This window comes from Sorex fumeus, unplaced genomic scaffold (genome assembly GCF_029834395.1).
Source record: "Sorex fumeus unplaced genomic scaffold, SorFum_2.1 ptg000265l, whole genome shotgun sequence".
Taxonomy (NCBI): Eukaryota; Metazoa; Chordata; class Mammalia; order Eulipotyphla; family Soricidae; genus Sorex; species Sorex fumeus.
In genome coordinates, this window is record NW_026606322.1 from 10248935 (window position 1) to 10262463 (window position 13529).

Sequence of the window (13529 nt, forward strand, 5' to 3'; positions counted from 1 at the left end):
TAACTATTTAAAATATGTTTGGGCAGAATGAACATGCAGCTTAACACTGCTTTTCACTATCACTATCATGTCAGACTTCTCACCCACAGGAACTTATTCATGTGGTCTCTGAAGTGATTATTCAGGAGAATTTACAAATGCCGAGAGTCATGGTTGATATTGTTTAAGAAGGGCTTTAATATCAATGTTAAAGCACAAACCAAAAGGACATATGCTCAATAACTTTTATCTGCAATGCACTACCTATTAAGATCTATTATTAAGATCTATAAACACTGTGGGCTGGGGAAATGGCTTAAGTGGTAGAGCACAAACTTAACCTGCACCATGCTCTGAGTCAGACTGCTGGTCCTGCACGGGTCCTTAAGTATCGTAGGACATTGCCCCATAGTTCCTATGAAATGAATAGTGCGGCCCCTATTAAATGGATAATACATTTGATAACTTTGTAGCTTTTCTATCTCAGATTTGGCTATTAAGTCAAAATATAGGGGGCTGGAGTGATAGTACAGTGGGTAGGGCATTTGCCTTGCACGCAGCTGACTGGGGTCTGATTCCCAGCATCACATATGGGTCCCCTGAGCACTGCTAGGAGTAACTCTAGGAGTGCTAGGAGTGCAAAGCCAGGAGTGCAAAGTCCCCTGTGCATTGCCGGATATGACCCAACCCCCCCCCGCCCCCCAAAAAAGTCAAAATATAGAGGCAACAAACTCTGCACAGTGATTCCACAGACTATCATAAATTATAATCTCAGTAATGATAAAGTTTAATAACTGTTAGATAAGCCGTTTTGATGAAGGTATTACCTTAGTCTTAGAACAGCAATGAAATCTTCTAAGGGAAGAATTTACATAGGTGAACAGAACCTTGTGTGTGTGAGTTTTTAAGCTTTTGGAGGTGTTCAGTGGACCATGAAGTACCATGGTTGGAATCCAGGGTGCCTAAATGCACTGAAAGGCTCCAGTCCCTGTGCATTAAACTATGGTGCTATACCACCCTGGGAGGGGAAGGGTGTTTTTCCCTCCGCCTGTCCCCCCTTGCAGCGGAGGCATGGTGGCCTCCATCTCTTAGAGCCTAATGGATAGCCAGGTATGAGACTGCATTGACAAGGCACGTGGGGCCTTGTGGGATGGGGGCGTGGAACCGGCCCTGCTCCCCGCCCTGACAAGGCCCTGGGCTGCTACCCACAAACACCTCCTCTGGCTCCTGAATGACCATGATCCCAGAGGCACACAAACCAATATCAGCACCCAGAGGCTTTTAGCAGTAATCCCTCTAGGCTTATTCCTAAAATATCAGAAATCCAAAATCACGTGGCCACTATTGTGGCCACATGAGATCATATGCTCTTCATAATCAGCAATAGAAAACAAATTATCTAATGATGTCTTTTTGGCGGGTCTGAATGTTGGGGAAAATTCCAAATAATAATGTTGGGTCTTTGTCCTAATATTGAATGTGATCAAGACAGAGAGAGAGTAAAGTGGAACTTTCACTGTTGGTGGGAATGCCCACGAGTCCAGCCTTTCTGGAAAACATTATGGACAGTCCTTCAAAAACTAGAAATTGAGCTTCCATATGACCCCGCAATATCACTTCTTGTAACATATCCTGAGGATGCAAAAAAGCACAATAGAAATGACATCTGTACCTATATGTTCATTGCAGCACTGTTCATAATAGCCAAAATCTGGAAACAACTTAAGTGCTCTAGAACAGATGACTTGTTAAAGAAACTTTGGTACATCTACACAATGGAATACTATGCAGCTGTCAGGAGAGATGAAGTCATGAACTTTGCTTATAAATGGATAGACATGGAGAGTATCATGCTAAGTGAAATGAGTCAGAAAGAGAGGGACAGACATAGAAGGACTGCACTTATTTGTGGAGTATAAAACAATATAACATGAGGCTGACACCTAAGTTTAGTAGATACATGGGACAGATAGAGTGCTCCATAGCTGGAAGCCTGCCTCATGAACAAAGGGGAGATGGCAACTGGAATTAAGAAAAAAATGGTATTGAATCTTCCCAACAACCTTTATTTGGTGCTCCCTTCTCTATCTAAACTGCCTTTACCCCTAGAGTGTGCGGCTGGCCTCCAAGCCATGGAGTAAACTTCCTGGTATTTATCTTGGCTATTCTTGGGTGTTAGTCTCCTATTTTGTTACTTTATGTTGCCCAGATGAATGCAATCTTTCTATGTCTGTCCCTCTCTTTCTGACTCATTTTGCTTATCACGATACTTTCCATGTAGTACCACTTGTATGTAAATTTCACGACTTCATCCTTTCTAACATATCTGTATTAAAATATCAATCTAATCTATTATGGATATTATTCTATATTTTATCTATCATCTATAAATTTATTCTTTTTTAAAATTTTAACTGTAAAGTTTATACTTATCTGTAGTTTATGTGGCTACATGGACAAGCATAAATAAATTTTATATTTTAGAATAAAAAAAATGGCCTGAGGAATCAGTTGGGATGGGAGATGTGTGCAGAAAGTAGATAAAGAACCAAACAGGATAACCTCTCAGGGTCTGTACTGCAAACCATAATGCCCCAAAGTAGAGAGTTTATGGGGAATCATGTCTGCCATGGAGGCAGAGGGAGGATGGGAAAGGGGGCTTATACCGGGGATATTGGTGGTGGGGAATGTGCACTGGTGGACGGATGGGTGTTTGATCATTGTGTGATTGTAAACCCAAACATGAAAGCTTGTAACTATCTCATGGTGATTCAATAAAATTAAGGAAAAAAAAAAAGGCTCCAGTCCTTTAAGCCTTCTGTCAAGTCTAAAATGTGTGTGTAATTCAATGCAAAATACCTCGATAAGATATTAATTTTCCCAGTAAAACTGTTATGCATTACTTACCAGGTCCTGAGACTCCATGGACATAACCAAATGTGCTTTCTCTATCTTCATCAGCTATTTTGGGTAGTTTGGAGAAATCCATCATGTTAATTTACCTGGCATTAAAAGAAAAATAAGTTATAATTTCAGGCCTTAAAAAATATATAGTTAATTCTTCCCTGTGGCCACACTTGAATAATTTTCATTTCTTCAAAGTAAAATACAAAGTTAATATAACAAATTAACTATCACTGTCACTATCACTGTCCTCCCGTTGTTCATCGATTTGCTCAAGCAGGCCCAGTAACGTTGTGAGACTTGTTACTGTGTTTGGCATATGGAATACATCACGGGTAGCTTGCCAGGCTCTCCGAGAGGGATGGAGGAATCAAACTGGGGTTGGCCGGGTCGGCCACATTCAAGGCAAACGCCCTACCCGCTGTGCTATGGCTCCAGCCTAAGTTAACTATAACAGAATAAAATTTTATGTGTCATTCCATATACGCAATGACTTCTTTGAAAAGCAATTTCTAGAAAAACACATAGCCTGAAGTGTTTGTTCATGTTCTTGCTCCTTGTTGGAGCACTCTCCCAATACCTGCTGTTATATTTCCGTCAGATCTTTATTCAAATGACACCTCCTCCAAGAGGCTTCTTAGCTTGCCCATTTATTTTAAAACTGCAACACACCTCTTTCACTGCTTTATTTTTCACCAACTAGTTACTGGCATGGGCTGGAGTGATAGCACAGCGGTAGGGCGTTTGCCTTGTGTGCAGTCAGCCCAGCCGAGTCAGGTTCGGTTCCTCCGCCCCTCTCGGAGAGCCCGGCAAGCTACTGAGAGTATCTTGCCTGCACGGCAAAGATTGGCAAGCTACCCATGATGTATTCAATATGCCAAACACAGTAACAACAAGTCTCAAAATGGAGACGTTACTGGGCCCGCTCCAGAAAATCGATGAACAACGGGAGGACAGTACTACAGTGCTACAGTTACTGGCACATTTATGGGGAACCATGTAGCAACATAGCTCAGTGATAAAGGCCTGACACACATGAGTCTTTGGTTCCATACCTATCATTCTCCCACAAAAAAATAGAGAGTAATAAAGGAAATAAAACACATGCACATATAAAAGAACTATGTGCTCAGTCATAAAGTGTGTGTCACAGATTAGCAAGCAATAAATTTCCAAATAGTACACCCTTGTTCTCAGAGAGCCTGGCAAGCTACTGAGAGTATCTCGCCCGCATGCAAAGCCGGCAAGCTACCTGTGACGTATTCGATATGCCAAAAACAGTAACAAGAAGTCTCACAATTTGTTGTGAGACATTACTGGTGCCCGCTTGAGCAAATCGATGAACAACGGGAGGACAGTGCTATACAGTGCTATTTACTGAAAATTCAACTTACTGACTAAAAACTCAAAGATTGGAATGTCCAGGTAAGGTTAGGAAGGAACTAAAGCAGGAAAAGAAGGAGAGTAAAGGTATTCCAGGTATAGTAATAAGAAAGAACATACATAAAAATTCCGTCCAACAGCCAGGCTGACTAGAAGATTTTTATTAGTGCAACAGTGAAAAATAAGAATGCAAAGGTACAGAGATTAACTTGGAGTCCTGAAATAAATGTCAAGTAGATGCTTTGCTATAAGCAACAGGAAACAACTAAAGACCAAGGAGAGAGGGAATGAAGTGATAGCACAGCGGGTAGGGCATTTGCCTTGCTCGCAGCCGAACCGGGTTCGGTTCCCAGCATCCCATATGGTCTCCTGAGCACCGCTAAGTGTAATTCCTGAGTTCATGAGCGAGTTAAGGGCCAGAGAGATAGTACAGCAGGTAGGGTACTTGCCTTGTACATGTGGCTGATCTGATAACTGGCACCCCATATGGTCCCCCAAACCTGCTAGGAGTGATTCTTGAAGACAGAGCGAGGAGTAAGCCCTGAGCACATTCAGGGATCTGTGCTCTTTGGCTGTGGGAAGGAACACAGACCCTCCCACTGCCAGGCCCCAAACAAAAATAAATAAATAACTAAATAAATAAAAAGGGGGGGGACTGTGAAGAAATAGTACAGCAGGTAGGGTGCTTCGCTTGCACACAGCTTGAGCCAGGTTCAATTCCCAGCACCCTTTATGGTCCACTGAGCCCACCAGGAGTGATTCCCGAGTGCAGGGTCAGGAGTAATCCCTGAGCACTGCCAGCTGCACACTCCTCCCCCTAAAAGAATGGGGAGGGCATACAATGAGGCAATTAATAGTCTTCTTTGACTCATTAAATGAGTTTTTGAACCCAATTCCAACACAACTAGGTATGAGGACTTCCCCATACCAACCAGCAATTCTCCAAGGCTATGTACCTGTAGACAGCACCAAATCAAGGTAAAGGGCTCACTCTTCCAGAAACACCTTCCATTTCATACACGTCTCGCAAGCCCAATCTAGCACTTATGTTTCTGAATGGTCCGAACGGTTATAAATCAGGGGCTTCCAAGACCCTCTTTGATTCATGAATTTGTGAGAGTGATGACTCAAGTGCACGATGAAACTTTTCCTTACTAGGCTGCACTTTACTAGAAAAGCATAAAGGTCAAGACTGGGGAGTCGGGAAGTGGTGAAAGGGGGAGTGAAGGGGAAGGCAAAATGCAAGGCAAGCAGGGAAAAGGCCCAGAGCTTCCAAGGCCACAGGACAGCCATTCTCGGCATCTACCAGAGCTCATCAGCCAGGAAATCTCAGAATCCTTTCGCCTTTTTTTTAATGGAGACACAGGCATGGCGAATCAAATCATCGGTCACTGGTGATTGGTTCAACCTCCACCCCTAGGGTTTACTGGGGAAGGGGGGAAGAGACGAAAAACTTCAATCTAATCACAAGGTAGTTTCTCCAGGCAACCATATCCTACTTGAATGCTTCTGAAAGTCATCACACTCAGCAAAGGATACATTTATCATTTTCAACACAGAAAAGTTCAAAGTTTCGGAAACTTTAGAACCAGTACTTAGATGACCAACTATATGTAAGACATACATTTCTATCATCTAAATAACCAAATACTTATTCTTCATATAAACCATAATATTGCATATGCTTAATACTACTATGAGGAGGATGGTGGACTGGGCTAACAGAAAACAATCCATTATTAAAGAAACAGTTATGAGTAAAAACAAAGAATAAAACTATATAGCTATGAACGAGTTGCCCCCCGCGAGCAGCTCTCCAGCATGGCCACAGCCCCAGAAGCACAAGGACTTAATGCAGAACCCGGCAGCTTGGAGCAGAAAAGTGAACGGACTATGCGTTGATCCAGGCCATCAGGTCTGTCCAGAGGGGAAAGGGTGTTGCCCCAGTCGCCTTCTCCTCTCTGGAAAGAAAGATGGCGGCCGCATGGGAGCCTTGTGGACAGCAGGTATGAGCCGGGGGTGTGGGGGCGACTAAAACCTCATGGGAAGTGGGGCGTTTCGGTCCGCCCTTCACGCCCTACCGAGGTCACCAGTTGCCCCCCTATGAGTGGCTCTCCAGCACGGCCACAGCCCCAGAAGCACAAGGACTTAATGCAGAACCCAGCAGTTTGGAGCAGAAAAGTGAAAGGACTATGCGTTAATCCAGGCCATCATGTCTGCCCAGAGGGGAAAGGGTGTTGGTCCCTTCCGCCCTCCTCCCTCTGGAAAGAAAGATGGCGGCCACATGGGAGCCTTGTGGACAGCAGGTATGAGCCGGGGATGTGGGGGCGACTAAAACCTCATGGGAAGGGGGGCATTCCGGTCCGTCCTTCACGCCCTACCGAGGTCACCAGTTGCCCCCCGCGAGCGGCTCTCCAGCACGGCCACGGCCCCAGAAGCACAAGGACTTAATGCAGAACCCGGCAGCTTGGAGCAGAAAAGTGAACGGACTATGCGTTAATCCAGGCCATCAGGTCTGTCCAGAGGGGAAAGGGTGTTGCCCCAGTCGCCTTCTCCTCTCTGGAAAGAAAGATGGCGGCCGCATGGGAGCCTTGTGGACAGCAGGTATGAGCCGGGGTAGGGGGGGCGACTAAAACCTCATGGGAAGGGGGGCGTTTCGGTCCGCCCTTCACGCCCTACCGAGGCCACCAGTTGCCCCCCACTAGCGGCTCTCCAGCACGGCCACGTCTCCAGTGCACAGAAACCAATTTCTTAACTATCTGACTTTCAGTAGAAATACTTCCAGGTTCAATAAGTAAAATAGCAGAAATCCAAAACCAACATTTAATTCTTGAACCCAGCTGTAGAAAGCAAATCACTTCACAATGCTTTTTCAGCATGTCTGATTTGGGGGGGGGTAAACTCTAAATAATAGTGGTGAATCTTTTATTGAAACAATGAATCTAATCAAAGCAGATAGAGTGTTAACTAGAATTCATCTGCCCCACAGGGACTGGGAGGGGTGGGGGGTCGGGTTTTATTGGGGTTCTTCATGGTAAAAAATAAGTTTTGGTAAAGGGAAATGTGTTTGATATTTGCATGACTGAGACCTAAACCTGAAAGCTTTGTAACCTTTCCCACGGTGATTCAATAAAGAAATAAAAAAAAAAAACTATATAGCTATGAGATCTTACAGTTGAGCCAATGTGGCGGAAGAGGGCAAAGAAAGCACTAATATTGTAAGGAGAGATTAGTGATAAAGTAGAGACTCATCAAGATAAAAGGTAAGTTATTAAGTGAAGATAAGGAACATAACAGCTTCTGAAAAATGCACTGAAGGGGCTGCTCCATAAGCAGGTATAAAACTATGAATAAAGAGACTGAACATGTCTTTCAAGAAAGCATTTAGATAACAATAGAAGGAAAAAAAAGAACTTTTAAGACTTTTATTTGGGAAATGGATTGGGCAGTCTTCAAAAGATAGCAAATACATAATTGAGATCAAATTTTATTCCTCAGAAAACAAGTATTTTCAAAGTCAGGAGGAAACTTATCATTCATTACACAGTTTTACTTCCTCCTCAATTCTGGGTATTTCTTCCGTAGCATTCGTGATACACGGTCATCTGCCCACAAAAACAGAAATAGCATAAGATCTTGACTCAGCAAGATTTCATAGTCACGATCTCAGGACACATCCTCATTCTACTAGTCACACACTACAGATAATGAATAAATCAAAATCATGTACTCTGATTTACAAAACAGGAATAAAACTACTTCTGCTCTCTAGACTTGTTTTATCCAACTAACAGCCAAAGGCAAATTCTCTGTAGTGTCTTCCACTGTCCCTCAGAGATAATCTACCCTTTATTATGCCTTAGAAAGAATATAAAGCAGAGGGATCTAGTCTATGCACAGGCAGGGCAGCGTTGAATTAGAGAAAGCCAAGCCTTAAAAGTTCAGTGAATAAAAAGGCATTGGAGTATATAGAAAAACGTCCTTATAACTATTTCAAATCTCAGGGGTAGGGGTTTGCCTTACACGCAGTTGACCCAGGCTTGATCCCCGGTATCCCATATGGTCTCTGAGCGACACCAGGAGTAACTCTGTGCGCAGAGCCAGGAATAACCCCTGTCACTTCGCTGGGTGACACCCAAAAAGAAAAAAAAAATTTCAAATCTCCTTGTTTTCACAAAACATTTCTATCAAGTTCGCAAGGCATTAACAGGGCCTATCCTGATCTTTGGGTTTGGTTTGGGGTCACGCCCAGCAGGGCTTCCCGCTTCCGCCTGACTGCACTCTGTGCTCACTCCTATTGGGACTCTGGGGACCATGTCGGATGTTGGGGATGGAGCTGGGTTGGTCACGAGCAAGGAAAGAGCCCTTCCTGCTCCAGCCCACCAATTCCGATGTTCAAAATACATATTCCTCCTTTTAAGTCAACAGTGAGAACCTTCAAATGTACTGGCAATGAGCGATTAGTGGGAATCACATGGAGTTTGTTTGTGATTCAGCTGCCATGTGGGCTTATGACTCAGCTGGACAATCCTTGCCAGTGTAGGAATTAATGACTATATAACCTTTTTGCTTATATTTATTTTCTGACTTTTTATTTTTCACTTTGAGAACAGAAACCCAAGATTTTACTGCCGCCCACATGTCCAAAAAGCAAGGCTCTCCTTAGCTCAGGCTCCCCTTAAGTGGCTCCCCATGGTGGATGGCCTTATTACACTGCTGACTGAAGCCAAACAACACGACATGTGGCTGCTTCACCCAAAGGCGATGTCTTTACATTGCCCTTTGTCGATGGCTCAGAGGGGCACCAGCGAAAGGCCCAATACGTGCCTTTAAAAGGGCTCATCTACAGGTTTTTAACCTGCCATATTTAATTTATGCCAAAGAAAGCATTAGGAACAGGAGACACTTTAATAAATTTACTCCCATTTTTTTAAAACCAGGTCCATACATTTGCATTCATCTGATTAATATCATTACATTATGAAGATGATCTTGCTTTTAAGGGCCGGGGATCAGTTCAAATGGTAGAGCACATAGCATACATGTGCACGAGGCCCTGACTTTAAACACCAGCACCACAAACACACACAAAAGATGTCTCCTTGTTTTCAACAAAATCTATGTTAAGAGGAGGAAAACATGATGATCATGAGTAATTGAGCTTTTTCTACACCACTTTTCTAGGTGCAGACCTCTCTCCAGACCTGACCTTTTTGGATAAAATGACATGGCGTGATTGATACTTCTTTTAGGATAAAATAAAGAAAATAATGAAAATAAGGTTTTTTAAAAATTTGTTTTCTTTTGTGTCGCGGAACTAATCTTGGCTCTGTACTCAGGAACTGTTCCTGGTGGCGTTTGGGAGACCACATGGGATGCTGAGAATCAAACCTGAGTTGAATGCGTGCAAGATAAGAGCCTTACCCTCTTACCCTATGAATTATCACTCCTGCCCCCAAAAAACCAAATTTGAACTGAAGAAACAGCATAGTGGATAAGGTACCTGCCTTGAACACAGCTAATCCAGGTTCGAGCCCCTGCACCACATATGGTTCCCTGAGCACCTGAACAGAGCCAAGAATATGCCTTAGAAACAGCTGGGTATAGCCCCAAAGCCAAAGTACAAACAAAAAAAAGTACCAGTTTTTTTTTTTTTGTTTCGTTTTGCTTTTGTTTTTTTGTGGGGTGGGGGCGATCAGCTAGTGCTAAGGCTGGAGGATACAGAGCTTCTAGGGATTAGCTCTGTTAGGTCATCCTGGGGCCAGCCCTGCAGTGCTGGGCGGGACGGAGGGGATCTCCAGGACCATACCCAGCAATGCTTGGAGACCATGTGGTACTGAGGATCAAAACGGGTCTGGCTGCGTTCAAAGCAAGCACTGAACTCCTAGGCTATCCTTCTGGCCCCCCCAAACACCAGTTTTTAAAGTACAAAAGACAGGGTCAAAAAAAAAAAAAAACTCAAAGGACTGAATTAACCTTTGCACACAGGAGGCTTGGGTCGGAAGGATTACTGGCACTGCATGGTTCCCTGAGCGTTGCCTGGTGTGATCCCCAAGCACAGAGGTAGAAGCCACCAGGCCCTGCTAATGTGGCCCAGACCAGTGTTCTCCCCACCCCCACATAAAACAGAGAAATCCTGAGCACTTCTCTCCACTTCTGATGCTTTAACTTAGTAAATTTTAATGTTGGTTGTGCCTCTCCCAATAATGTGCCTTCTCGAGCAAATTGCTGAACAACGGGAGGACAGTGCTCCAGTGCTCTTTTTCATGAAAACATGCTCCTACTGCCACCCTCAATTCTTTTGCCCTACTTATCCTCATGGCACTAGTGCTGAAAGGATATTAAGTTGTTTTTGAATACTGGCTCACCATAACTTCTAGAATGCAAGTTTTATGAAGGTGAAAAAGAGAGAGGGCAATAAGCACCGGGGGAACACATCCTGAGTAATTTCGTACCACCAACAGCACGTCCATTTTACAGAGCAGTTAAAGAATGCAGATTTAATTAGATTTGCCTAATGTTGCAAAAGTTGCAAAGGAGGGCCATTGGATTCTCCTAGGCAGTCTTAACTTCAAGCCAATGCTCTTTCCCCCTCCTAAGCGAATGAGGCTGATTTCTATCTAGCACAGCGGGTAGGGCGTTTGCCTTACACGCGGCCCACCCGGATTAGATTCCTCCATCCCTCTTGGAGAGCCTGGCAAGCTACCGAGCTATCTCTCCTGCACAGCAGAGCCTGGAAAGCTCCCTGTGGCGTATTCGATATGCCAAAAACCGTAACAAGTCTCACAATGAAGATGTTACTGGTGCCCTCTCAAGCAAATGGATGAACAAAGGGAGGACAGTGCTACAGTGCTGACCAATCTCTATAGAACAGAACAAAGGTCAGCCTGCTATCAGCAGTAGCATCAGATTAAAGATGCAGTACTCCAATTTTCCTCAAGAAAGACACAGGAGTGTGCTCCGTGGTTCACCATGGCAGCCCCCGGTGGGCCTCAAGTGTGGAAAACTAACTAACCAACATTTGCACCCTTCAGGCCAACCCACACCCGGAGACAGAACAGGTAGAGACTCAACCATGTCAGTGGATGTGGGATAATCTCATAAACATTCTTCAGTCTAGATCTCTTCATGGGCTGTGTTTGAGGTTTTGTTTGGCTGGCGGGGAATTTTGATTTCTTCATCTGCTCAATTCTCCTTCCATTCCCACCCCTTCCTTTTCACACGCTGATCCCTAACAAATATCCTATACAACAGAATCTTTTGGCATCTGCTTCCAGAAAACCCAACACTGAACAAACTGAATACTCCCACAACAACTGAAACTTAAGACCCACACTTGAACCAACACAATTTGGGGGTTGTTTTCTTAGTTATCTTGCAATTAGTTATTTTGTGAAATAGAGAAATGAATACAGGCAGGGGTTTAGAAACCTGGGCTTACAGGGCAACTCAGCTCATAGGCTAAGTCCACTGAAAGAGTGGTCCAGCATAGCCAAAGGTTTGGATTCCACTTGCTTCTTGTCCTTCAACATAAGTAAAAAACTGCTCACAGCCACAGCACTTAGAGGAAGAATTCACTCACAATTTGATTTCTAATGTATTATTTTCTGAGTTGGAAAACATGTTCTTCAGTCTAGAAATTACAGTTCCAAGTCTTAATAATTAAGTACTTTGAGAAGCTTCCAAAATTTAATATGCATCGATTACTATTAATATGCATATTATTACAATTTCTATAGCACTGATTAGGGTTGCTATTATATTTCTCACAAAAACATCTCAAATGCAGAAATAAACAAGACAATTAAAGCACCTACTACAGAACCTTGACAGAAAATCAGAGTTCAAGTCTACCACAATAAGGAATTTTCCTTGAAGGGTCTTGTATGTTCTCTAAAATCCAAACAAATTTTGCATTCTACTTTATTACAATGTGTTTTACAGGAAAAATATGTGAGTGCTTCCTCACATGTAAAAGAATTGAGGGGGCCAGAGAGACAGTACAGAGGGTAGAGCCCTTGCCCTGTATGTGGCAAAGCCAGGTTCGGTCCCCAGCACCCTATATGGTTCACAGCCCACCAGGCTCAAGGAGTGATGCTTGGGCACAGGCCCAGGAGTAAGTCCTGAGCAGTCGGATGTGGCCCCAAAACAACAGTAGTAAAAACTGAAATGAATTTAAGCATATAGCATTTGGGGGACCAAGGGATAGTAGAGCGGGTAGGGGCGCTTGCTTTGCATGTGGCCAATGTGGACTAGATCTCTGGCATCTCATAGGAGTGATTCTCAGTGCAGAGCCAGAAGTAATCTCTAAGCAAGCTGCGGGTGTTCTCCAGGAAAAAAAAAAGGCAAGCATATGGTGATTACATAAAGCTTGGCCATTTAACAATGCCAAGTTGTAATCCATTTATGACCTTTAATGGTACCTATGAAAATACCCAATTAAAATTTGCCTCACTATTAAATGCTTTTGATGCTATGTCGAGCACAAACTAATTTTAAAGATGTTAAGAAAACAACATCCCAGGGCCAGAAAGATAGTTCTGTGGGTAGGGTGCTTCCCTTGCAGGAGGCTGACCTGGGTTCAATACCTGGCGTCCCCCCTGAGTACTGCCAGGAGTCATTTTTGAGTGTAGAGCCAGGAGTAACCCCCGAGCATCACCAGATGTGGCAAGAAAGAAAGAAAGAAAGAAAGAAAGAGAGAGAGAGAGAGAGAGAGAGAGAGAGAGAGAGGAAGGAAGGGAGGGAGGGAGAGACAGAGTGAGAAAGAAAGCTGAGGGAGGGAGGTTCATGTGAAGAGGGAGGGAGGGGCAGAGGGACAGAGGGACAGAGGGAGGGAGGGAGGGAGGAAGGAAAGAAGGAAAGAAGGAAGGTGAAAGAAAGGAAAGGAAGGGAGGGAGGAAGAAAAAAAATCCTAAATTCTTTGGCAAATTACAGTGAAGTTAATTTTATTGTAAATTTCCACAAGTTACAATTAGTACTTAATGCTGAGTAAAATTTTATGTTTATTATTATATACCTCATTTTTAACATGTTCATATTATATACCTCATTTCTGTATAACATTTAACTATTTTTCTTCTGTCATTTAGGAACTAAAGTATAAGATTTATTTATTTATTTATTTATTTAGCTTTTTGGGTTAGACCCGGCGATGTACAAGGTTTACTCCTGGCGGTGCTCGGGGGGACTATGTGGGATGCTGGGAATCAAACCTGGGTCGGCCACATACAAGGCAAACACCCTACCCGCTGTGCTATTGCTCC

General features: G+C 43.6%; 1 protein-coding gene and 1 non-coding gene across 2 annotated transcripts in view; both read right to left on the reverse strand.

The window, feature by feature from the left end:
* Positions 1-13529, reverse strand: part of ATP6V1A (ATPase H+ transporting V1 subunit A) — a 65656-nt gene that overhangs the window by 30901 nt on the left and 21226 nt on the right. The window contains exon 2 of the mRNA XM_056109270.1: positions 2887-2981. Coding sequence (XP_055965245.1) covers positions 2887-2971 — 85 coding nt within the window. The 5' untranslated portion in view covers positions 2972-2981. The remainder of the gene's footprint in view (positions 1-2886; positions 2982-13529) is intronic.
* LOC130018717 (small nucleolar RNA SNORA21) lies at positions 8970-9105 on the reverse strand. The gene has a single exon (XR_008791606.1). It is a non-coding gene; the product is annotated as a small nucleolar RNA SNORA21 (small nucleolar RNA).